Here is a 26,912-nt window from a genome sequence, read left to right on the forward strand (position 1 = left end):
ATATTATGACATTTTCTAAGTGGGCAAACAAATCGTAGACATATTTGACCGTAGACATACTTTTAGTAGGCATTTTAACTCGACTGTAGACTAAAAAAGATAGCTCTTCTTTTTGTAGCCTTTTTTTCTGTAGACGTACTGTCAGCATACCGATTTTCCTTAGCACGGCAGAATATGGGACAGGTTATTTCTTTTTTTTTTACTTTTTTTCTGTCGGTCCATGCAAAACATGGTGGCAGGAATGGACTAATATGACAAGAATATAGAGGCCATTCTAAGTAGTCAATTTTTACAGATTTTATTAAAAATTAAATGCAACACTAGTAAGTAATGTTAATGGTAATGTACAACTTTGGGTGTATGACTTACAGTTTGGATGGACAGTAGTAAAATTAAACAGGGATTCCATAAATTAATACACAAGATGAACATATACGATCAAAAACTTAGATTATCTGGACCTTTGAGGTTACATACTTGAAATGAGGCATACAAAAAAAACGGAAGTCCAAAAAAAGAAAATTTGTGCAGAGCATAAATTTGAATTTAAGTTAAACTCAGGATACATACTGCTTCCAGCTACTCTTCAAAAAATAGTAAAAGAGAAAAAAAATCAAAATTTTCAAACATTGATTTTTTTAAAAAATAGTTTACATTTTCATCTAGATTTCAGCCCACAACAGAAAAGGAGGAAAGGTAGATTTGTTGCGAATGGTATGGAATTAATTGTCTTATAGCAGAAAATATCATTATTTTGCTACTAAATACTTGTATCACGACCAATACCAAACCTAGGACTTCCGCCTTTTTGCCATAATCTCTAAATTTCTACTTAGAAACATTTACACCGTCTATTTGTCTACAACTATTTACGCCCCATTTTTGCTTCAAGGATTTATAAATTTGTACAAAAATCGGAAAAAGCAAAAACGGAAATATGTCTTGCAGATTTTTTTGCACACGTCAACTCATTTCACCTCAACTAAAAGCAGACAAATCCTTCACATAGCCACTTAGGCTACATCACTCGTACTTCAATAATACTTGCAAAAACACCAGATAGTACAAGTGGTCGGACACTGTCCGTAAGCGTCATTAAAAATCATTAAGTCTATCCATGGGGATGAAGATCAAGTAGTCAAAGCAAGATAATTTTGCTTTAAAAAAGAAATTAGCCAGAGAAGTCACTGTGGTCAAACAGCGCTTGGTCATAAAGTTCAGCTTTAACTAGTCGGCCACCGAAAAATCTTCCGTTCAGTGCGTCTCTCGCATTTTCAGCCTCTGAAAAAACCAAAAATACAATTTTAATTTTGATCTAACTGTAAGTAAATCAAATTATAAAGCTTAATCATAAGAGACTTAAAAATCAGAAAGGTGCTGCCTCTGGTAAAGATAAAATTGTAGGCTGAGCATTTGTTGATCCCATGCTGGTATGGATGATTTTTTTTTAATACAGCAGTCGAGTTGGAGATTCAAAAATCCAAATGTTAAAAAAATAGAGCTTGAAGTAACAGAGCGGTCAAAAAGGTACTGCATACACGCGTTTAAAACAAATATCAGGATTTTTAGGTTCAAAAATGGCAAGTCCTCAATCTTTCTTTCCTTTTAAATCCTTTCATTTCCCTGCAGTAAATTGGTGGATTTTACAATGGAATGCATTCAATACTTGGCTGATGATTATTGAAATCTCGGCAAATTCGTTAGAGCCTTAATATGGATACAGAATAATATTCAATGACATGAGAAAATCATTGAAATTACTTTTTCTTTCCATAAAACAAAATAAAGCTCCAATACTGCTTTAATTCATCAATGGACCAACATTTTGCTGCTCAGAACCAATATTCCCGCATCATTTTAGAGACAACATAACTGCTGTGAAACTCTCAAACCTCAGACATATTTTGTTCAACGCAACAACTTGGAACATCTCGTAACAACCGTATTTTGTTTGGATGTTGTTCACGTTGAAGGGCTTGACCTTCTTTCTTTTACTTACTTTGCGCAATTTGGCAACGTTTTTGGAACATTGTTTCGAAAAAATCGGAGCGTCCTCAAAGCATGTTTCCGCGAGGTTATAACAGGATTTCTACCCTCACTTTTAGCACTTCACTCTCATTGGCTACGAAAAAGTGACGCAAAAAAAAAACGATAAAGGACACAGAAAACAGTTGTTATGACGAATAAAATACGTCTCAAGTATCTTGTTTGTGATGTTTTTCCACAGTGCTCCTACTTCATTACTTAAAAGGAGAGCAAAACAACACCATTCCTTGAAGATTATTCAGAATTTGCTTCGCCCAGAGAAGAAAAATCACAGTGGTTTCAGAGAATTAACATTGGTTAATGTCATCTTTAAGAAATTAAGTTTGACGGGAAGTCTTTAACATCACAAACTAAGATACAAGGTTTGGGAGTTTCGCCATTGGTAAATATATGTCGTTAGTATCTCTGATGCAGACAGATGACTTTAAGGGTGGATCAAAAGGAGTGGTTCCTGATTGCAAAAAGTAGCCCAAAAACAGAATAAAAACGGCAGCTTTGAGCAAACAATAAATAACACCAACTATTATCCAATTTCTGGAGATAAATTATTCTTTAAGGTGATTCGTCAAGCTCAAGTGACGTGGTCGAACTGGCATGCGATATATCGCATCTTATAGGTCAAAAATCTCGGCAGATTTTGAATTTTCAGCAAAAAAAAGGACGATAGCCCCTGCGCATGAGCCTGAAGAATCATTCTAAACCCACAAATCGGCAAAATTCAGAGAAATGAAAGCAGGATAGTGTTTGGAAAAAAACCTCGCATTCGATTCAGCTATCGATTTCGGTATCGAATGCGAGGTTTTTTTCCAAACACTATCCTGCTTTCATTTCTCTGAATTTTGCCGATTTTTGGGTTTAGAATGATTCTTCAGGCTCATGCGCAGGGGCTATCGTCCTTTTTTTTTGCTGAAAATTCAAAATCTGTCGAGATTTTTGACCTAAAAGATGCGATATATCGCATGCCAGTTCGACCACGTCACTTGAGCTTGACGAATCACCTTAAAGGAGAATCAGTTTTACATATTCTTTCGAAAATTTTACATTATTTTTTTCATGCCTCATAAAAACTTCTCTGAGATTTTCAAAAGAATCTGCACAAACATTCTCTAAGAAAAAAATTATGATCAATTCAGCAATGTGTAATACCACTTGTGATTTTCACTTGATACCCATGAAATACACCAGAAAAAGATTCAAGTTCATCTCATTTTTCCAGATACTTCACAATAAGGTTGAAGATTCAAAAAATTATGTAGTTGAGATCAAAGATTAAAGAGAAAATGAAACTTGAGGTAAAGGTGTGAAAAAACTGCACAAAATAAGGCAGAAGTACACCCTGAGTATTAACTGCTTTGCATACATACCTCTCATCTGCGAGAATTCCACAAATATTTTCACTATTACTTCAGCATTGTGATCGTCAACTTCTTCAGATTGCTTTTCATTATAAATAATTACTCTTTGTACTAAACCATACCTGTAATAACATAAAAAATCGATTACAAACATTTTAGGGATTGCGATACTGCTTAAATTAGTTTAGAATTTTAACAAGTCTTTTTTCTTGGAAGGAAAAAATTAAAAAAAAAAAAAAATAATTTAGACTACAGCTTTTAAAAGAGCAGACTTCAACTTTTAAGGTCTGGCAAGGTTATTACCTATTTTAACTTCAGATTTGTGAGCTCAGCTGCAAATTTATCAGAATAGTCTATTGGTTCTAGGTGGAATTATTGAATGAATTGGATACCAAATGATTCTGTTGCTAGAACTTGATCGAATTACGCTGGGATGGACAAAATTAAATTCCAGGTTGTGGTATCGCTGCAATAAATTTATAAAGCAAGTTCAAGCCCAACATTCTTACCTTTCTCCCCAAAAAACTAAAAAGAGAACAGTTTCTTTCTGAATGGAAAAAAGTCTATTTCCAGATAAGCCATGCAACGCTGGTATTCTGATGTAGCCCAGAGCTCAACTGAAAAATGGACTTGTTCTGTTTTAGAAAGACCCTGTTTGCGCAGGCATGACACAAACTGAAAGATTAAGAAAAAATGCAACTTAATACTCACTTGCTACATTCGTCTTGAATTTCTTCTTGTAACGTTTCGTCAACATCTTCAGGCCCAACCATATTCCTCAGGATGACAACCCGACTCTGCAGAAGAGGGAGGAAACAGAGAGATTGATGGCTATCAGAACAACTTGGATCAAAATATCAACGTTTAGGTTATAAAAAAGAATGGAGAAAGTACAATCTGGATACCAAAATCCATTTTTTAAATTTTCAAAATGGAGAGCCTTCAACATCTTCACTTCAAAGTTGTTGTTGAGGCCATTGTTCGAACTGTGACCGGCCTCCAATTATTCATCTTGTTTTTCGTATTGAGTTTAAAAAGCCGAAAAACTTCATTTGATTGTTTTTAATGAAGGTCACGAGATGACGACAATTTTTAACTTCACGTGGAGTTGTGAAAATGAAGGCACCCATCTGTTTCAGATTACGTCTTTGTTATGATTAATTCTTGAGGCAGAAAGTTCAAAAACGAATAGGTTTTCTTACATAAACTGGTAGGTGAGTTACAATTCAATATCAGACTTTTCCAATTCAAGCATTGTGATTTATCAGTCATTTTTCCGCAGAAAAACTCTCCCCCCCCCCCCCCCCTCAAATTAAAGTTTTCAACAGACTCACCGCTGTCTGGATAGCTGCGAACTAATAGTGTTAAGGAATTGAACGACATAAAAGTGAAAACTTACTCACACAACTGACCCACAGGGTCAACTGGAGGAAGGTGCTTACCTCTACTTTCCTCATTAGTTTCTGCATAACTAAATGTCTCGCACTTTGCCCCTTGATGCTCATGTTTTCTTGCTGTTGCAGGGTCTGTGGTTCCGTTTCCTCTAGTAACTTCTTTTGTAGTTCTTCCTGTTGTTTTTGCTGCAAACAGAGGAGAAAGAGTTGAAATGCGACTTAACTTGAGAAAAAAGAGCAAAAATGAAGTGACACTAAGTTCAGTTCATCGAACTATTTTTTTCTTGATATTTGATTCAGGGTGCAACAGAGTTGAGCAAAAAAAAAAAAAAAATTTGTCCAAAAGACTTGTCGGAACAAATGAGGACTAAAGTTGATGGAATTGAAATACAGCTGCAAGCGGTCAGAATTGCTGTTATCACAAATCTTGTATTTATGCAACAAGGGAGCCTACGGGTCATAAAATATTGCATTATTTTCATTTCGGTCACATAATTATATGAAAGTCATATAAAATTACCAAATTTTTGTTACATCGCATTAGGATTTTTGGATCAAAGTTCTTGGTCGCACAGCCAACTTACGCAAGTATACAAGATGACTTATAAAGATAGATTATTATTATTTTCTAGATTATGATTTTTATTTTTTTAAATCATTACTTTTGATCAGCATTACTATAATGGTAGGATGTTTTCCCTGCAAGCTACATGGTTGCCACAGAATTTAGAAAATGAAATTTCCTGACATTTCCCTGATTTCCCTGACACATTTTGGCGGAATTCCCTGACAATTGAAGATGTGACGGATGGTTAAGGAGGCATAATTGAAAATAGTTTTCAGGCAAAATTTCTTTTTTGGAACCTCAAACCCATTCTAGAGAGCAAATGAAGCTGATTTAACAAATTTTCCCTGACATTTCCCGGTTTTTCCTGACTGTGGCAACCATGCAGCTATATTTTAGTGGGACTAAAAGCTTCTTAAATAACCTTGTGGGCATACTTCTTTGCAGAAAACGGTTGTATAAAGTCATATAAAAGTGCTATTATTTTGTTCTTAGATTTCTGTAGACATCTTGGCCAACGATGGTAAAAAGAAAAGTATAAGATCTACATTTTGGCTTGAACCTACTATTGCTTAAAATAACACTAACATTGTGGCTTCGGTTAAAATTTTAGTAGCCATTTCCCTGCTAAAACTCGTGCAATTAAAAAAAAACTGACCTGAGCTTGTTCTTGCGCCCTTCGAAGAGCATCTGGGTTATTCATATTAGGCAAACCTTGCGACAACACTGGATTTACTACCGTTGGTGGTGCTATTAGGGGTTGGCCTACTGCAACAAATGGACAAAACATCATTGATTAAAAACTAAGGAAGAAGATGGAAAAGTTAAGACAATCGTAAAGTATAGAAAATTGAGTAGTTTCATGGCAAAATCATGCGAGAAATTTCTTAGTATTGCAAAGATGCAGTCGAAAGGCGAGTATTTTCTCCTTCAGTGATGGGCTAATTAGATAGTCACATCAGTTAATTTTCAGTAACAATTTCAAACAGTGTCAATACAGTGTTTAGGCTAAATAAGTAAATAAGTTTGAGATTGTTACTAAAAATGTCACTGATAAACGCAAACGCATTTAGATGGTTAATTTTCAGGTAAATTTAATTATTTTAGCATTGTTTATTTCTCATTTCTCACATTAGCATTTTAACAGGTTTAAAAAAGCCACAAAATTTTAGCCCCCAGACTTAGGTAATTTGACTTGAATTTGTACATCAACCAATAACTCAATGACTAGTATATTAGACAAATAAAGTTTCTAGGATATGTTTAATTTTTTATCGTGGTATGGGCTGATTTCTTGGTACTTTCTTTTTTACACAAAAATTGAAAAACTACCAAATTTTGGGAAATTTAAATTTTTTGCGTAAAGATATCCAACGATGGCATATTTGTTCTTGAGAAACGTATGAAATTAATATGCTCTTACCAGGTATAATAGGAACAGGGGCTCTAATTTGTTGTGGAATGGCGATGCCAGGAGGTGGGATTGCGGCACCCACAGGGAGTTGACCGGGAACTGCTTGTAATACTGGGGCTAGTGTTTGTAGACCAGGAACTGTGGTTGCTGGGATTGTTGCACCTGGATTTAGTTGACCTAATTTAGATAAACCTGCAAAAACACACAAATCAAAAGACTCGATTTTAGAGAGTGTAGACGAAGGACAGGGACTCGAGACAATATGTGTGAAAAAACTTGAGAAAAGCAGCTAAAGGACCTGCAGTGCTGCAATATGTACTTCAATAGTGAAACTGCAAAAAAATATACCTCCTTTGCAGTGTTTCAAAATCTCTGCTTCCACTTAATTTTATGGAAGGAGAAAGAACCAACAATAAATCATGGAAGTTTCAAAGAAACAATGTTTAGCATTCTTTAATGAGGACATAAATTATGAAAGGAGGTCTGTAACGTTGTAAACCAAGATATGTATTTTTGGCAGATTCACCATCAACTTGCTTTTCAGTCAGTTTTCTTTATTTTCTTTGACAAAGCATCGAGTGATTAGGAAAAAAGAGATTGTGTTTTCCCAAACTAATGCGTCATCTAAACATGGATGCTGCAAACTCTTAAGGGAAAACAATAAGCCAGAACATTCAGTAAAACACTAGCTGTTCACAGCCGATTGCTGTCTCGCAGGCGTAACACTGTCAGGCTCAAAAAAAAGCATGACAGATGACTCCATGCGAAGTATTAACCGAAACAGAATCTTACTTCGATTGATTTCTAAAGGTCTACCATTTCAAAACAAATTAATTAAGCATTTGCGCAGATTCACCATCATATTGCTTTACAGTCAGTTTTCTCATTTTCTTTGACAATGCATCATGTAGTAAGGAAAAAAGAGAATGTGTTTTCCCAAACTAATGCGTCATCCAAACATGGATGCTGCAAACTCTTAAGAGAAAACAATAAGCCAGAACATCCAGTAAAACACTGGCTGTTCACAGCCGATTGCTGTCTCGCAGGCGTAACACTGTCAGGCTCAAAAGAAAGCATGACAGATGACTCCATGCGAAGTATTAACCGAAACAGAATCTTATTTCGACTGATTTCAAAAGGTCTACCTTTTCAAAACAAATTAATTGCTTTCCTTTATCTAGTTACTTTCCATGAGAAAAGTTAATTACTCAGAGCAGAATATTTTGAAAGAAAGACTTACCAATAAGTGTGTTTGAGGCTACTGCGTCCATTGCCTGGATTTTGGCGGTTGCTGCTGCTGCTGCGACAGCTGCTGCCGTTGGCATGTGACTTGTAGAGGTGGATGGACCCTGCAAAATGTATGATGGTGAGAAAAGGTTGATATTTTTTAAAGGAATATTTTCACTGGTCACTTCAACTCGTCAATAGCTCATAATAGAGAAAAACAGAGAGAAAGCGTAACAGCTTTTAATAACTGAGCAACCGCATTCATTTAAATCCTCTAACTTGCCGAGTTTTCTATGACTTAAAATAGTATTCAATCAGAAATGAAGCTGTACTTAACTGCGAGGGGAAAAGTTTAATGCGATCTATGTATAATAATTGTCAATTTACTTTAATGTGTCTCGGCTGCATTACTAAACTAGATGCCGCAATGAACTGAAAGTACAAGGTGTCTTGAGATTTTGTCATTTCATAAACTTATGAAATGACAACATCTTGACGGACTCTCAGACGAACTCTTGACGACTTCTGTACGGAAAGAAATCTACTTAAAGTTTCGCATATTTTTTTCCCTACAGAAATTTTCGAGTTTAGACCTCCCTCTTCCTGGTTAAATACATCTGAACTCTCCTGAAAAATTATGTCAGGATTTCCCCCTTCAGGAGGGAAATCAGCGTTTACAATCAATAGTAAAATAAATTTTAATTGAAAAATTTCCAGGAAAATCAATGCTTAGCAGTGGTGCAACGCCTTGCTGCTAATAATTAAATTGATACAATTTGAGGCATGAGCATTAAAATAGGAGTACTTACATGGAGTGCATTAGGCGGAGTGATAGCTCTACCAACTCTCAAGTATTGTCCACCGAGATCAAACAAGTTCATGGATGCGATTGCTTCTTGCGAAGCGTTTTTGGTTTCATACTCAATAAACGCGTAGCCCTTGTGCCGATGAGGAGAGCTTCCTTGCCCTAATTTACAACTCTTTATGGGGCCGAATGCTTCAAACACGCTGTAGATCAAAATAAAAAGCATAAGTAAGACTTAATTGTGAGCAAAATTACACAATGCTGAAATAATCATACTGAATAAACGTATGAGCACACAGAAATTTTACTTGAGGGAGAAACAAGGCATTTTACCCATTGACAACGTGAAAAGAATTTCAGGTGGAAGAAAACTATAAGTATTATAAAACAAAATCTACAAAAGGCCACACGCCCAATGAAGCCCAATGAACAGCCAGAGATTGTATTCATGCATTATTAATATTGGCAGCATTGAGCTTAAAATAAAGAATTGCCCTCTACAGTATTAGTTAGCAGGTAAGAGGCACTGAAGTTTCTTTTTGATAACAAATAGCGGTATATAATATTTTCCCGGAGGAATCTTTTTGAAAGACAGTGCCGTCTGATGCTTAGAAATTTGTTTATTTGCAACGATGGACTTTTAGGTTAGATGCTTCAAAATAATTCACATCTCTTATTATAGTTGAGTTAGCTTATGAAGCAACTGCAACGATTAAATGTCTCTCTCAATAACTTATATTGCCTAGGAGAATTTCATTTGTTCACAGAAACATCTACAGAACATGCTAAGCAAAGAGATAAAAAAAAAAAAAAAAAAAAAAAAAAAATAATCACAATATTTCCTGTTCACATACTTCTTGATGCCATGCCTAAGTATTTCCTGCACCCTTCTTCCACCAAAATTCGATGTGGTAGTGAAAATTGCTGATTCCTGCGCAAAATATTAATTCTGACAACTTACATCTTGGTTCAAAGAAAAATGTATCATTACCTCTTGATGTCATCTTCTGAAAGATCAGGATGAATAGATGCAACATAAATCCTATTATACTGTTTGGCTTCTTCTGTGATTTCGTCAATTACACATTGTGCTTGCGGCATATTACTCGGACGACCAACCTGAAACAAAAAGTGAGAACCTTTGAAAAAAATGGAAACCATGGAGAAAGAGGGTGATGGCAGATTTGTTAAAATTAAGATGTAGATGGGTACAATATTGCGTCAATATTCCTGCAAATCAAGAAACTGACACAAGGTATAGTTTTAAACATTTTTCAAAAATGAATTTATTACTAGTAAGTTAAAACTTGAGGACAAAAATGTGCGTAACTAACTACATGTGCCATCACACTCTTTCAAAGATGTGTGAAATTCAAACACATCTTTCTTTTTCTCTGCGAAAATCCATCATGCATTCCAAAAGATACACAAAAAATTTCAAGGAGATATTTCAGTTAGCTTTTTAATGAAAAAATAACCAAAAATTTAAAATGCTGCGATGGGTATTAATATTTCTCAACAGTTTGGCCATCAATATGCATGCTCAGTGCATAATACATGCTCATTGTGTCCACGCATGTACAATAGATAATGTATTTTCCTCAACTAATGCTCTGTCAAAAAGTGAGAGAACAAACTCTTACAGGAAAACATTAGAACCAAACCGCCTGTAATACACAGGCAGCTTAGTGCAGATTGCTGTGCCGCAGGCGTAACACTGTTAAATTCAAGGAGGGAAGATAACAGATGACTCCATGCGAAGTCAATGAGACTGAAAAGTCTTGCTAAATGAATGAATTGAATACATGATGACCACTCAAATTCAGAATTTTTTTCCCCCTTACCAATTTCGAGAACATTCCTTGAATTTAAGACAATACAGGTACGGAAATAATAATTATAGGATTTAAAAATCCACCAGCAGGTCGATTACTGGAAGTTGAAACAGCCTGACAAGATATCGATGTGCAATAGATTGCAAGTCTGAAATGAGGCTACGTTTAATTTTGGCAAGCTGGCATCAATCATTGGCTTGCAGAGAGACAATAAGTTCAGCTGGACTCCTCTTTTTTCTAAGACCCTCCCAAATACAAGGGCTTGGGATTCAGGATCATCACCTGTATTCAGCGATCAACATACAGCTTTTTTTAAGTAAAAATTTAGATTTTTGGAGGCAAAGGTGGAAATTGTATTTTCCCAGACATATGCATTAACTATCAATCAAACTAATGCATTCGTAAGGGAAAACGTAAGTCTCAAGCAAATAGTATAACACTATTCACTCGCCACAGATTAATTTCTCGCAGGTGTAACACTGTTGAATTCACAGATAAATGTAACAGATGACTCCATGCGAAATTTTCGAAAATTCTGAGGGATAAAGGCAGGTTCTTTCAAGGATAATAACCAACAATTAAGATGTTTTTGAAGATGTCAAAATCCTTCATTAAGTGTGAGGATTTTATTTTGCTGAGAAAGAATTACCTTCAAGGCAAGAAATAAAAGGGACGTTACATTTTTACTTGCAACGATTAAATCAACTTTACAAAGAGAGCTCATGATAGGAAATAATTAGTTCAAATGTATTATCTCAGACTAACATACTGACCACTGGTGGAACACCATGTACTCTTGAGAGAAAACAGAAGCACAGGGCTTGCAGTAAAACACTGCTGATCCTGCGCTGGTTACTATATCGCAGGCGTAACACTGTTAAATTCAGAAAAGGAACATAATAGATGACTCCATGCGAAAAATAAAGTGCTATGATAAATATTAGAGATTTACTTGAAATTAGACTCATACATCAATTCGGTATTAAAATCTATTCGGACACGAATGTACACACAAAAAAATTTGATATGGATTCAAGCTACTTACGACTTTAATATTACGTCCTCCGAGCATGACACCGTTCATTTGTTCTAGGGACAGCTGAGCGGCTTCTGGAATGTCGTACTCAACAAAAGCGAAACCTTTGTGCTTCTGCGTGACAGGATCCCACGACATATTTATTGATTTTATAGGTCCAAATGGCAAGAAAGCTTGCCTGATGGTGTCTTCTTTCAGTTCAAAGCTTATGCTTCCTACATAGACCCTGAAAATTGTCCAAAAATCTGAGTTAACCGAGAGAGAACAAAATTTTCCATTGCCTGAATAGAGACGATATAATTTAAGACCTTGCATAGGGATCTTCCATAAAAAGCAAAGAAGTAAAAGCTATTTTCAGAAGTAAAAGCTCGTAATCATCTGAAGATGAATCGTGACTGGAGAGTTGAGCAATTGGTATAGCAATTCTAACTTATTTTGAGGAAGCTTGCCCAGCATAGTGCTGACCCTGATGTTTATTTATTATCATTTGGCAAGTTTTACTCTACAAAGTTGATAATCAACAGTTATGGAGCGATGAAAAGCATTGACCTCCAAGTTTAACTTTTGCCTCCCTAGTTACATTGTTTAGAGGTTGGTGCAAGGTCTCTAAAATAGATAAATATTGTCTTTGGACCAGAACAGGAGAAAACAAAGAAAAAAATACTCAAGCATTTTCCGTTGAAAACAAAATTAGGGATACAAAATGAGAGATTTCCCTATGAAGTAGATAACAAAATTTCTGAGGAATCCAAGTACCTTTTTTCTCCCTTTTGGTCTCCATTGTTTTTTATTAGAATGGGACCAAATTTTCCGCACAAGTGCTATAATTAACTTTAAAGTGTAAAAAAGGTAAAAAACATTGGAAAACTCCTTTATGACAACTTCTACTAGCATAATAGTAGATACATGAGTCGCGCGGATGATGGGCCGTTCGCCTGAAATGTGTCTCCTACGAAATTTTTAAAAGTTGTCATAAGTGAGTTTTTTGAAGTTTTTAACTTTTGTTAAATTTGAAAGTAAACTCCACTGGTTATAAAACTTTGAAATATTTAAAAAACTCATGCTTTTACTTGGAGATTAGAAAAGAGAGCAAGAGTTTTTTTTTTTGAACATTTCAAAGTTTTAATTCAACGGCTTTTACTGTTTTGTGAAACATTTGCTTGTTTTATTAGAAACTCCACTGGTTTATTTTATAAAAATTTGAGCTTCTTGGTAAATTGAAAATTGTTCTGAGGACATGAAAAACCATTTTCTGACTTTTCTTTGAAGACTTAGAACTGATGTTTCTGAGACTACCTCTAGATACAAAGACACAAGACTAAAATTTGGAAACAGTTAAGAGCAGTCAGATCTTATCAGCAACAAATCATGTAATATATAGGGAGTCAAACTGACAATGAATCAGGACTCAACCTGGTAAACTTATTATCACCAACTAATTCTCATCACTCTGCGTTCAAATCTGGAAAAGATCTGAGGGACACTAACCTGATGATAAAATTTATGTTTTCACAAATGACATACCTGCACATTAGGGCTAGCGCTTGCTGTCTTTGGAATTGGTTCTTCTGATTGGCTAAAAGCTGAAACGTAAAAAATTGAAAAAATTAATCAAATTATTTAAGTACAATGTTTACGCAGCCAGAAAGAAAAAATTCTAGGACTTTAAAACTTCCAAACAATTTAACTCGTAACTCCGTTTCTTTCCTCTTTTTTTCTTTAAAAAAAAAAGAAAGAATAATAATTAGACATCATTCTTTGAAGTTTTCACAGAATTTTTTTCACTTATCGTCAAAAAATCAGGGTAGTTTTTAAGAGATAACATTCATTAGTTTTCCGCTTAAAATATGAAGAAAAATAAGTAGTCTACAATATTACAAACAGAGGTATTGGGTTAGGGAGTTTCACTGTTTTTTTTTCATAAGAACTTTTGCTAATTTTGTCCTCAATATATTTGAATAAAAATACAGAAACCTTGTAAAGACTTTGCACCTGAGAATATACTGACATGCAAGGCAATACTGAATCTAAAAAATTATTAGCCTTAAAACTGAAAAAAAAAAAAGAGAGACATAACGCAGAGAGAACTTCTTTCAACAAGGCCAACCAAGTAAGTAGAGCACAAAATCTAATTAAAAAGAAGATAACGTGGTTCTCGGAAAATAATGTACAGGATTTGAGTATCAGCACTAGCTTGAAAGGTTAGACTACATGATTCTCAAGAGTCGATAATTTTCTGAAGGGAATAATTTTCAGGCATTTAGTTTGGAAACTCGCCATTTTCAGAAAATCATCAATTAGATAAAAAAGACGCCTGACTTTCAACTCACAATCAGCATTTGACATGAAATTGGAATTATTGGTCACAAGTAATACAAGCTTTTGAAAAATTTAAAAAACTCTCGCTTTCACACACTTCGTAAGTGAAAGCGTGAGTTTTTAAAATTTTTCAAAAGTTTAAACAACAGCTTTTACTGTTTATAAAAATTTCGATCGTTTAATTAAGAAAGTAATGCAAGACCAAAGCAAATTGCAGTGAAATTAGGTGGACGATGATTGTTTACCTGCTGTTGGTGTGCAAGGGTTTGTTTCATTAGCACCATCTTAATACTCTGCTCCATAGCATACTTCTTTGCTTTGTTCACTGCGTCTTGTTGGTCATGGGACAGCTTCGGTAGTGGCGCACTCAGAATCCCGATTAACCCGGATCTAGAGCCAGGACCTGGAAAAATTAATATTGATTAGATTAAGGGAAGTGAAAACTTAACAAAGTTTATCAGAGAGAATTACTTCGAAAAAACTTCATTATAAAAAATACAATTTAATTAAATTTCATTTTATTATTTCAGAAGATCTGATTCAATTACGTTCTTAGAGAACGACAAAAAATTCTCCGCCAATTAAAATTAAATTTTAACTTAAACCAGGCTCATTTCATTATTTCCCATTTCTTTGATTAGGGCTGTGAAAAGATGTGTGACTAATGAGTCACAATAGAGTGAAAACACTGTTCAAAACTCACAGGTGCCAACGCGCCTAAGAAATCAGTCATGGCGCCTAAAAAATGAAGGCTTTGCGCCAACGTGGCCCCTTAAAATTGCCCCCCCCCCCTTCTCACCCCGGAAAAATCCTAATTTTTTTTTGTGATTTTTTAAAATTTCCCCTAAGTTAAAGCTACTTGTTCTCTGACTAAAACATCTTGCGTCTATCTTTTCACTGTATGCGCTGTGATGTTTAAGCAAAAAGCCAATTTGGCCCCTAAAAAATCGAGCTTGATGAGCCACATGGCTCCTGAAATTCAAAGATAAGTTTCGAAAACTGAATGGAATAGAGTGAATGATCGACAAATTTCTCATGCAACAGTGTATTCAGTAAAAGCAGTAACAGCTTATTTTACTAACAGATGAAGACTGGAATGATTGAAAAGGGAGTACTATGCTTTCTCACGGCGTTCGTACAGTAGACAATCTATAATTTTCCTGCTTTACGATGCTCTAAGGTCCCTATACCTAAGACCGTTCACAAATGGTAGTAAAAAAATAGAGAAATGCTACGTACCAGGAACAAGAGCTCCCGTCTGGTTGACATCGTAAATTGGAGCTGCAAGGAATGGCGCAGCGACACCTGCAAAAAGAATTTGATTAGACTGTGCTCTTCTATTAGTTTTCAGTTTGATATCTTAAGAGAAATGGCATCAAACTAACACATCCTCAATGTATATTTCTCCAATTGGGTGACAAATACAAAGATTTCTGGTTTGGAAACACAAATTCTGATGTAATCCAAAATTCCAAGTTAAAATGATTTTGCTCTTTGAAAGAGCAAAAAATTTGAGATGAATTGTACAAAATGGGTTATTTTAAAGCTGATTTAGTACAACTCTTTTCTCTCTACCTTTGGCTTGAAAATTGCTGATTTTCACAAATAGTTCTTGAGCCTGATTTCACTTTACTTTGAGGGGCAGCAAAATTTCCAAAGTAAGGTAATTTATTCAGTGTCAGCAACTGATTTGAAAAAATTAAATATCTCAGGCCTGACGCCCTTTTTTAGATTAAATGGAAACAAATTGAAAATGTGTTATGCCGATTATTTTTTCTGTGAAGAGAGATGATTCAAAGTGTAGAGAAGTACAATGATTGGAGTGAAGAGAGAGCTTGAAAAGTCGAAAGGACATTTCTCCACATAGTGGATGAGGAGTAGGTAGAGAGATAAAGCGATTGAAATTATGGAATAAAAGTGACAGAGTGAAAAACGTATGAAATACAAGTGTTTTCAAAATTGATAAGGGATTGATTCTGTAATCTAAAAAGTAGTTTTTACTTCATACTGATGATTGGGAAGATGGGGGAGCAATTACAATAATTTTATCAACCACAGGAACTTAAAGTTGCAAAACAGTGATAATTTTTAGGGACTGACTCTAAAATGTTAAATTGAATGGGCCACTAAACAAGGGCTTGGCTAGAAAAAAATTCTCGTGCTATCCCTTTAAAATCATACGAAAAAAACGGTTCACATAAGGGAAAGTTTGTGAATTAACTCCTAAACGAGATATTAACAAGTACTTTAATACGGATTAAATGGAAGTTAGATTACACTGATGATATCGTTAGTATTTTTGCCACTTAACTAATTTTCATTGCAAACACTTATGTCTTGTTTAAGAGTTGATTTGGAAAATTCCCGCGGTGTGCTTTGTTATCTTCATGAAATTTTGAAGACAAAAAGCGTTGCAGGGTGCCCATCCATTGTAAAGAGAGAATGCTTTCACATTAATTCTAACGATTTTTAGAGCAATATAAGTAGGCCTCTTGGAACTGTAAACTTAATAATTTGAAAATATGGCCCATTTGATCTAAACGTTCAAAGGAAGAAAAGAAACGGGGCAACTGCTTTTGGAATTCGAAGACAAACATTTTATGAGATGGACGAGGCTGATAGATAATTTTAATAGAAGATTTCATACTTTTTTCACTCATGTGTACTTAAAACTAAGACCTAAGTAAAGATGATCAAAAGTGCTAATTGAATGAAACATATGTGCTTATGTAAAAACGCCAATGCCCTTCAATTAAAGGGTTATTGTTGGAAATTAAAGCAGATTCCTCACGTCAAATACAAAATTGATCGATTCACCAGAAATCAACTGGTCTGTTCAAAGTAAGATTTACACACAATGAGCGCAGCTGGAATCAAGGACTCAGTGAGCCGGTAAGTGAACGCCGCGATTAATGGCTATGGCATATCAGTAATTGAGACAGACTGGAGAGGGAGGGGAGGTTATTAGCTGACTGATCACTGCACATGAAAATGAAATATAATGTATAACAGGGACGACGTGGATATCAGGCAAACACTGGTTCAAGCAGACCACCTACTGAGAGTGCTCAATTATTTCAGGCTTGTGCTTTCTCAAACGAACCAAAGACACCACACTGAGTGATAATCAGTTGTCAACATTGAGGCAGTGAAGACTATTAACACTGTCAAGCATTTCCAAACGAGGAAAAATAATTATGCACTCTTTTTCATGTCACTACCCTTTTCAAAATATCAAAACAATTTGCAAGGGATAGCTTTCTTGTTACATTTCAAAAATCAATTTACATTGATGGCTTGTTTAAGTAGTCAATAATTGTCATGAATTGTTTACGAGTAATGAAAAATTGGAGTTTTGCCTGGGACCCGGAGATAATTGGGAGGAAAAACATTTCATGCACCTCCAAATTCCGAAAACTTTTGTTGTAAATTAATTTTCAAAGAAAAAAACTTCAAAGGACTTGCCACATCCCAATCTGAGATGCGAATTTTTCAACTTAACTCATTGCTATGTCAATCTATTCATCTCAACTCAAGCATAGTGCTAGTGCTTAAGACAAAAAAGATGACAATTTATTGAGTTAGGTTGGATTCTAACTGGCTAAAGTACTTGATTACAACTGCTAACTAAATATATGAAAATCAACAATGACTGGTAAAAATGTATCATAAGAGACAGCAGGGGAGAATATTTTAAGATTGATTTGGAGACATGTAATGTAACATTTAACACAATGTTGTTAATGCAATTTTCACGTGATAAAAGATAGTTGATAGATCTTTTAAGGATTTGAAAATAGCACTTTTGACCATTAGTCTTAAAATAATATTCGCCGTGGAATTAGAATCGACCTTTACCGCTATGGGTAGGAGGCCTGACGACAATATGCTGACCAGAGAGAACACGTTAAACCTGCAGTGACGCTCTTTAACCATGAAACAACAAAGAAGAGGAAAACCGGTTTAATTACAGGAGTCAGTCGATACTTTCAAACAACAACCAAAAAAAGGAAAAATAAACCGTCATAAAGTAAAATGCACAAAAAATGAAGAGAACACAAGGAGGCTATCAGAATGAATATTACAAATTAAGAGATCGAGATAATATATGATGTGGGGTCCATTGCTGGACAAGTAAAATCTGGCTTCCCGGCAGTTGTCTTCGCCTACATCCATTTGAAAATGCACATAGGTAAAACAGATAAATTACTGCCCCAAAATGTCCATGAACATTAAATTTCTCCCGGAGCATCGATGCTCAAATATGTTTGGAAACTTATTGAGTTAATTTCAAAACTGAGAGCCTTATCTTAAAAATGACTAAAAAGAAATCATCGTCGAAATAAAAAAATGTTCAGGTGACAATAAAACTGATTTGGGATCTAAATAAGTTTTTTGATCACTTTTGAAAGAGAAAAAAAAAACCCTAGGTATTGAAACTCTTAACAAACCAGAAATTCAACTACAATATGCAGTTGATAAATTTGTTGGAAAATCTGAGAAACAACTCAACAGCTTTAACCAGACTTACCCTGAATACACGGGACATTTCCTAATTGCGTCTCAAGTTTTAATCTTAAAACAGAAAACAAAGTAACATTCTGACTTGAAATTTTGAGAATTCACAGTTTATTATTCAACGGAAATTCACAGAATATTTCAAGGCAATATGTTCTATAGATTTCAGACTTAGATTGGAATAAAAAAATCAAGAGGCACTCAGGCGATGTGAAATGCAGTTGGGTTGATTCTCGTTAAATCTATCTATCCCTCCTTGGACAAAATAAAATGATCACAGACATTAAAGGACATGCTGTTGTTGATAGCTTCCTGCACCGATCAGGCAGTAAAGATACCATATTGCCATCATTGAAAGTTATGCCAGCTTGAGCTTGTGATATACTGTTGCAACTTCAAAAATCTTGATTTCAAAGATAATATTTTGAGCGACGCACTTTCCATTGAGTTATTTTTTCCAATATTTCCTCCTAAGTGCTAAATCATGACGTTCAAGGCAAGAAAAATTAAAAAAGAAGCACCCGAAAGCTAGGTACTTTCTACTGATTCTGAGAACAGTGAGTTTTCTAGTGTTTTCTAATGCCAGCCAAAAAGATTAGGAAAAAACGTAGGTTTTAGCAATTTTCTGGCTACATTTAGAGAAGCACAGGCTAGATTTGCCATGAAATATTGCACATTTGGATTCAGCAACCGAAAAAACAAGAGAATCACTTCAGACCTTTTGTATCATAAGGTATTTAATAAACCTGCTTGAAAGTCTATTAATATTGGATAAGCCTTTATTGTGATTTTCATTTCCAGCACCCTATGCTAGGGTGTGAGTAATTTCTCCAGAACCATAGTTGAGATCCGAGTCATGCACTCCCAATATTTATTGAAACTCACTATAACTTTTCATATCACGAGCAGATGGCTTAGAGGGGAAAACGGAACTCTTAACATGAAGATAGGAAAATTATACAGTTCTAGGGGCGCTTCTAAGACTGCTTAGTAACAACCACATCACTCGAAAACTGTTTTTTCAGTCGTATAAATTAAACACGCAGCATCGCACGCGATTAAGTGGGCATAGTCGGAATGATATCCGCCATATGATCAGCCTGAGAAACAAAAAACAGAAAACAGAGCACATTTTAGCCTTAGTCTCAAAAGGAACCAATCAGTATAATGAGCCTAAAATCAACAACTCTTGTAAAGGGACTCTTTTTCCATGGTCAAGTTTTAACTGAAAAGTAGAACCAGGGTTGCCACAGAATTTGGAAAATTAATTTCTCCGTCATTTCCCTTAAATCCTTGACACATTTTGGTAAAATTCCCAGACACTTTAAATTATGCCATGGTTAGAAAGACATAATTTGAAATAGTTTTTGGGTAAAATTTGTTGCTCTAGACGTCAAACCTGTTAGCAAGCAAATTAAGGCGACTTAACAATTTATCCCCTACACTTTCGTCATTTTCCCGGCATTCCTTGATTGTGGCAACCCTGTAAAAACTTATTTTGCACTTCAAAATGACAAAAAGATGGAACTAAGGGAAACTGATTTTGTAACACATTTTGATGACTGACCTTTAAATTTTACTTTTTTTCAACTTCTTAGTAAAAAGTTGAATGTTACATCCTGGAGGCATGCTTTTTACTGGCTGTTAGAAAAGTTTTGATTGTTTGGTGCAGAACAGGCTTTTTTGCCCATCTTAACAAAATGATAAGCCCAGAGTCGTAATGTGATTACATCATAGCCTACATTGAATTTGCTTATAGTTGGAGTAAAGGTATAAAAGGTCAATTCAAATTCTGTTCAGATAATTGGTAAAATATTTGAATGGACATTCGAAAAATAAGCTTGCTTAATTTCTTCTGTCCCCTTGTTGTGCACTACACCAGAAAATGAGAAATACTTAATGCAGTTTGCAAAAATGAAAAAAAGGAGATGCAAATAGTGGGATGGCAGTGAACATAAAATAAATAAATGACCGGAGAAGGCAAAAAAATGCAAGAGGCCCGCAACTCCTAAAACACAGATAAAAATAAAGAAACAAAAGGTTAAAAGGCGGCATATGAGCAATCAGAGAAAATTCCGTTTAACGAGGGCTGGCCCTTTGCCATGAGAAGTGTCTTGCATGTAAGTAAACATAGTTGGGAAAGTGAAATCTGTAAGCATAACCAGACGAAAACTCGATCAATAAATTTGTCCTTCAAATGCAGTCAATTGTTTTGTTTAAAATTAGCTAGTTTGTGTAGTTTTCCCCGCAGAGAATTGGTTGTGGCAACACCTTTAGCAGTGATGCTTTCAAAGATGGCGGAGGGATCTAAAACTATGGATCAATTGAGAGCTGTCAAAGTCCATTAGGTGTAGATCTAGTTTACAAAATTTCTCCACCTTGGAAAATAAAACAAGATGGCGGCTTTCATGAGAATCAGCAAGAGGTAAAATTCATGCAAGAATTAGGGATTTTCAATTTAATACACTTTCGACAGAGCCACAGGATGGTGCTGCTAATTTTGTCTGGAAACAATCCTCAGGCTCAAAAGAAGAACCCTTGGAGTTGAGGAAGAATGAAAGAGCATCGTAAAAATGAGAGATTCTATATCCCTGCTCAGTCAAATTTTTGATGCAAACATGGAGGTAAATACATCACGGAGGAGAAAAATTAAGAGGTAGTTTCTGGTCTGACATTTGCTCATACATTCGGCCTTCGCACTGAAAAAACTGAGTGTAAGGGTGCACTCTTCAATCTTGCTCTTCCTCCAGGGCCTTAGTGGATTGCATTTTACAGGTGAGGAACAGCACGATTACAGTGTTGTAAAAATTATGCAATTTCATCTTTACTTAAAAAAAATTCTCAGAATAGCAATGGTTTTATATTTTCTTAAGATAAATATGTTTAATTTTACAGGGAGCCAATCTACTTCTCCAATTATGTTTCAGAAATTTAGGTTAAATCTTTTTTAAAGCAAAGATGCAGTTGCGCTTTTTGAAATAGTGATAAGAGAGAGATGAGACACAATAACCCGAATGCACACAACAATAAAAAGACATTAGAATACAAATACAAATGGGTTTACAAGGCTAAGGATAAAAAAGCAATAAAATAAACCAGGACGTTTCCGGCCAATTACATGCCCATTCTCATCTGGAACAAAAGCTAAAAAATGTAAAAATTAAAATAAGAAAACGGGCATGCAACTGACAGAGGTAGGAATCAGTACAAACTTCCGCAGCCAGCAAACTTCTTCAGCAGTTTGCACTGATTCCTACCTCTGTCAGTTGCATGCTCATTTTCTTGTTTGAATTTTTACATTTTTTAGCTTTTGTTCTAGTTGAGAATGGGCATGTAATTGGCCGGAAACGTCCTAGTTTGTTTTATTTCTCCTTAGCCTAGTAAACCCATTTGTTTTTGTATTTTAATGTATTTTTATTGTCTTTTGAAATACTGTGATCACGTTTGTTCCCCTCTGTTTAATGCTATCCAAATTTAAGAGCTGTTTATAAGTAGGTTTTGAACAAAACTAGTGGTCCATTGTGTTTCTCACAAAATTTCCAGTTTGATGCGACAGTTAAATTAAAAATCCAAGATTCTTTCAAAAACTGAGTTCTGAGACTTTGCATGGATGAAACAAGTACACTTTGCGCTTCATGGACCTTGGCGGCTGTGTGAATAACAGCACTTGTATAACACCATGAATACGAGATTTTTTTTTTTTTCTTTGTGCAAGAAACTATAAAATATACATCAATCTAAAAAGTTATTTCAGCTTCATTTAAAGCTTTGTGAATAAAAATTCAAGAATGATTTTCTACAGATAAATATCGAGGGAGCTCCAGATAGACTTATTCCTCCATAAAATTTATACGTCATGTGTAGTTGCCTAAAAATTTGGCTACACTGTTATACTTGAGCCATCTTTAAATTATTGGTGGGTGGTCAGCAGAGGGTTAAAGTTATGGATCTATTTTTCATGCCTTACGCTTAAGCATCCAGGTCAATTTTGCATTTTACTGCCTTAAGGTATACGCAAGAAAAGACGAAGACAGCATAAAATCTTACTGTATGTCAGAGACTTTAGCATGAGGTGATAACTTATGAAAAAGTTCATTGAGACTAAGGGTGCACAAAGTTCTTTGTCTCAACGTCATTGACCACAAGACTACTTCCCCTTCTCATTTTCAGAGGCAGCCTTCACAATGCTGTCCAAATAAAACAGCTCACCTCACTATTTTCTTTGCATAAAAGATTCAATTTTAAGATGATAAAAATATTCTTCGCCCCCTTGAAATAAGGCAGAACTTCCACGCTTCCTTAAACCTCCGATACCAAATTGATTCAGAGCAGCATTTTTAACTTCACTGAAGTTGAATTATTTATTACTTAAAGTTGTATCACTGAAGTTGAGTTATTTATTACTTAAATAATCCGAAAAATGTGTGACTACCATAAAATGAAGATCACTGAGCTAGAGAAACCTTCTACAGCAAGGTGTAAATAAGAAAAAAATCATGTTTAGAGGGGTGATTGATTTTTAAGTGAACAATGAACTTTGTGATTGATCAATTTTGCACTCAGACTTTCAGTTCTGCTTCTATCTACTGACCTGCTTGACACGCAAAGAGAAAACATGGTAAAAATGAGCAGTCAAAGCTGAGAAACGAGACAAATTTCACAGTTAGCATCATGATACTAGCATGAAAAGAAAAGAAAAGAAAGTCTGGCCTGGGAAAAAATTTTGAAGGCGTATCAAGTCTTGTTGAATCTTTAAACTTGAAAAAGAAGAAACCTATTCCCACGGAAATTAATTAACCTACCCTCTCTTAATTAATATTGGACATCTCAAGTAAGACCTTAGACCTTCCTATGTTAAAAATCAGGCAAGGTTTGTGCAGCCCAAAGAATGAAAAATCTTGTACTTTTTAAGAATTTTTAGGTAATTTTTTCTCCATGTACCTAGGTCCACTGATTTTTGATAATAAGAATTTTTTTGTTCTTTCTTCAAAGCGATACGGGAAGCTTCAAAAAGCTACCATGCAGAAACGCTGCCTTCATTCTTGCAATAACTCTCGAGTTGAAGCCGGCAATTTTTGGTGCTTTTCTGAAGGTGAATTACAATTATTTTGTACCTAGGTATGATATTTATTAAACTATCTACTTAACATCATAGGCTTTGTTTCTTTTAAACAACAAGCATTTACCGCTAAAAAGAATAGAAGGGTAAAATTCAAGTGCCTTCCAAAGAATTAATTACAAAAGATCTGTGTGCTAAAAGGTTAGAATTTTTAAGACTTCCAGATGTTAACTTCCTGTGCCAACTTGATGTATTGAAACATTGAAGGGAGATAACTCTGAATTTTTGAATGGAAATCAACAACAGTGAGGTATTCGGCTTCAGACAAACTGGATATAGCAAACTGACAACGCAAGTTCCCTTTAATAAAACACTCTTTGTTAGAATCATATGAGAGCATTTTCTGTATAAAATTTTCCCTCAAGTCTCATTTGACCTCAAAATTGATAAATTGTTCAGTTGTTAGAGGGACAGACACCTTTTATTTCCGGTAGAGTAAAAGACACCAATCTGTGTACAGCTTCAACAGGAAAAAAAAATATTGCGTAGATGGAATCAGTGCATATACAGACTTAAGCCTAGATGATATCGACTGAAAGGATACAAGCATAAGTACATGTCTCCAGATTCACACTGTGTATATTTGGTACATAGTGCTTATGACTCTAGAATTAAACTACAAACCCTACTTAACATGGCAGAGGAAATAGGATACCAACTACCAGCCTGACTTAAGAAATTTTACAAAGTATAATTAACTAACAACAACCTTCAACAGAATGAGTAAAACTAAATTACAGTTTGGCAAGATAAAAACATGACGCATTGAATGTTTAAGCAAACAAAAGGTAAACGAAGACTGAATGACTTAAACATTATAAAAATACCAGAGTGAATGAACATGGCTTACCGTTTTCAAGTCTGGCCTGTTTCATAGGGGGTGGACCATCTCCATTTTGTGTGGGTGGATAAGGAACTGCGCCTCCCGGGGGCATCATAGCTTGCATCGGTGGTTGCGGGGGTAGAGGCTGAAATGGAAAGGCATCAATTTAGCAAAGAATTTAGAATTATGGAAAAAGTAGGCTTCAATAAGGACATGGTGTCTACAATTCATGGCCACTCTCATTTTGTGATTTTTTCCTGATTTTCAGGAGCTATTCCCTGCACAGGAATCAAAGATTTCTCCTACCCATTTCACTCGGATTTTTTTGAGAAAAATAATGTAGCTCTCAGGAGTTCTAGATATGAATGTCGAATGTTCTTCATTTTTCAGCAGATTCTTCAACATACATTCAAATTTTTAACTTCAAAATCGATCCTGTTCTTTATACGATTGTGTCAATATGAAACTCTCTAAATAATATTCTGATGATTAAAAAATTCAAATAACTCATCCAAGAGCTCAAAAATGGCAAATCAGGTGTAATAACATAATCCTTATACACAATGAGTAGGCACTAAAAATTTCCTTGCCACAATCTGATCTTGCCATTAGTGTGTAATACAATCTAGACTGCGCATTAGGAAATTTCGGCCAGACGATAAGCAACCCAGATTGCAATGTGTGCCGAGACAATGGAAATGCCAGTCTTGCCTGTGCCGTTGCCTGGCACACTTCGTATATCCGGCTGTATCAACTAAGCTGAAGGTGCGCCTTCACCCTGATTTACCCCCCTAGCTGACTTACCTACCCCGCCTAAAGTCGGACCTAATGCTCGGTCTAGATTGTGTTACGAGTCAATAGATTTGGCGCACAAATGAGTTCAGAAGGTATTGATCTTTTATAAATGCCTGGCAAATGACTGTAGTAAGAATTTACCGAGAGGCTATTCAAAAGAAGCGAAAGGGAGTAATCGGTTTCAAAGCGGTAGAAGAAGATATTCTCAATTTTTCGAACCAATTACCTAATTTTTTCTGAAATTTTTTATTCCCTACTGAGTCTTGCATTGTCCCACCCTAACGCCATAAATAAGGGTTGTGACAGTAATTATAGCTAGTATGTGCAAGGTAAAGACCGACTTAGGAGCTGTATCATTCTAGCCATGATCAACATAGTTACCACTTTGCAATGGTTGCAATTTTTGACAAGTCGATTTGAAATGGTCTTAATATAAACAATATAGGTAACATAGCCTGAAGTCCTTTGATGTGAGGCGAATAGATTAAATACGATACAATTATTGCTCTTTCAGTTAAAAAACTCATCGAACACAAGAAATTACTATTGTTTACCTCTTGAGAGGACCTCTGTCACGCTAGGTAGTGATGATGGCCATTGATCTCACTTGCAATCTGCAGAGGTACAACGGGTAATAGATGAGTGGTGATTTAAAATAAAATAATTGTATTAGAGTCTCAATCTGTCAATTAGAAAATTCTCAATCTGTCGATTAGTTACAAAATCCTAGTAGATCTAACTTGACAACAATGGCCAACATAAAAATTCAGTCTGGAGGCAGCAGAGACCAGGGGTGCAGGACATTCTTTACCTTCACATTGGTGTCCGCATGCGCTTCACCAGGAAGAGCGGGCTTCACTATTTCCTTCGCATAAGAGAGTTCGGTTGATTCCTACCCTAAAGGTTGAGCCCTCATCAGCAGCATTATACCCTCTGCCTCCCCAATTTTCCCACTTTCCAGGTACAATCACCCTTTTTTACCCCTTTTCAGGTGCCTTCACAATTTCTCCACAATTGGTATGCCATCGACTGATCAAGCTCTTTCCGCACCCCTGGAAAAGACGTCATTGAATTCTGGTTTGACAGCTGGGTTCGGTAACTAAGCCGATCTAAATGTTTCCGGAAAACTGAGGCAGACTGAATAAGAGAGGAAAACGTTGAAAAACGTGCCGAGCAATGAAGAACCCCACGTGTGAGGTAGAAATTATCTTGACTTACGATGCAGGGGCAAAAGTGCATGGGTAAACAGAAACTTACCACTCCAACTCCGCCGTTCATCATGGTGATCAGCAGGGTGAGCTACACAATTCTGAAACTTAAAGGAATCACTTGCTTTAGAAGTTAATGAGATAACGGACAACGATCGTAAAACCGAGCTGTTAGAGGATATTTGGATGTATTGGGAAAGCCCGTCAACAGAAAATGGCTTCTAGGCCATGAGAACGCGATCACGAACGACACAACATGAACTAAGGGATTAAGATTAGGGTGCGACAGGTTACGAAACAACAACCGGTGGTAGTAATAGTTTAGCTGAACCAGTTAAATACGCAAAAAATTTAAATTTGGGAGAATAACTAGGCTTAAACACTGAACTGGACACGAGAAAATTGAAAGCTTCCAGAAACAAATTTAAAGATGGAGGCTACATGGATGGAAAA

General features: G+C 35.6%; 1 protein-coding gene across 3 annotated transcripts; it reads right to left on the reverse strand.

The window, feature by feature from the left end:
- Nucleotides 1-272: 272 nt before the first annotated feature.
- Nucleotides 273-26,912, reverse strand: hfp (Poly(U)-binding-splicing factor hfp). 3 transcript variants are annotated; one of them, XM_019054310.2, is made up of 15 exons: nucleotides 26,509-26,912; nucleotides 24,484-24,601; nucleotides 15,236-15,301; nucleotides 14,242-14,399; nucleotides 13,202-13,260; nucleotides 11,687-11,903; nucleotides 9,798-9,925; nucleotides 8,811-9,009; nucleotides 8,015-8,123; nucleotides 6,784-6,966; nucleotides 6,019-6,125; nucleotides 4,844-4,981; nucleotides 4,113-4,198; nucleotides 3,411-3,523; nucleotides 273-1,281 (listed from the first exon to the last, which is right to left on the reverse strand). In XM_019054310.2, exons 1-15 carry the CDS (start codon nucleotides 26,530-26,532, stop codon nucleotides 1,172-1,174), a joined length of 1,815 nt encoding a protein of 604 aa, XP_018909855.1. In that variant the 5' UTR covers nucleotides 26,533-26,912; the 3' UTR covers nucleotides 273-1,171. The 3 variants fall into 3 exon arrangements, with proteins under 3 accessions (XP_018909855.1, XP_018909853.1, XP_072160656.1); XM_019054308.2 differs by having other exon boundaries at nucleotides 6,019-6,128; nucleotides 26,509-26,910; XM_072304555.1 differs by lacking the exons at nucleotides 24,484-24,601; nucleotides 26,509-26,912 and adding an exon at nucleotides 17,855-17,928 and having other exon boundaries at nucleotides 6,019-6,128.

Source organism: Bemisia tabaci, chromosome 9 (assembly GCF_918797505.1).
Source record: "Bemisia tabaci chromosome 9, PGI_BMITA_v3".
In the NCBI taxonomy this organism is placed as follows: domain Eukaryota; kingdom Metazoa; phylum Arthropoda; class Insecta; order Hemiptera; family Aleyrodidae; genus Bemisia; species Bemisia tabaci.

Coding starts and splice junctions, on each gene's coding strand:
- hfp (XM_019054308.2), bottom strand. CDS start 26,532: ATGATGAACGGCGGAGTTGGAGTG. Junction 13,261..14,241: donor CCCTTGCACACCAACAGCAG/GTAAACAATCAT, acceptor TTTACGTTTCAG/CTTTTAGCCAATCAGAAGAA. Junction 1,282..3,410: donor GGAATTCTCGCAGATGAGAG/GTATGTATGCAA, acceptor TGGTTTTTTCAG/AGGCTGAAAATGCGAGAGAC.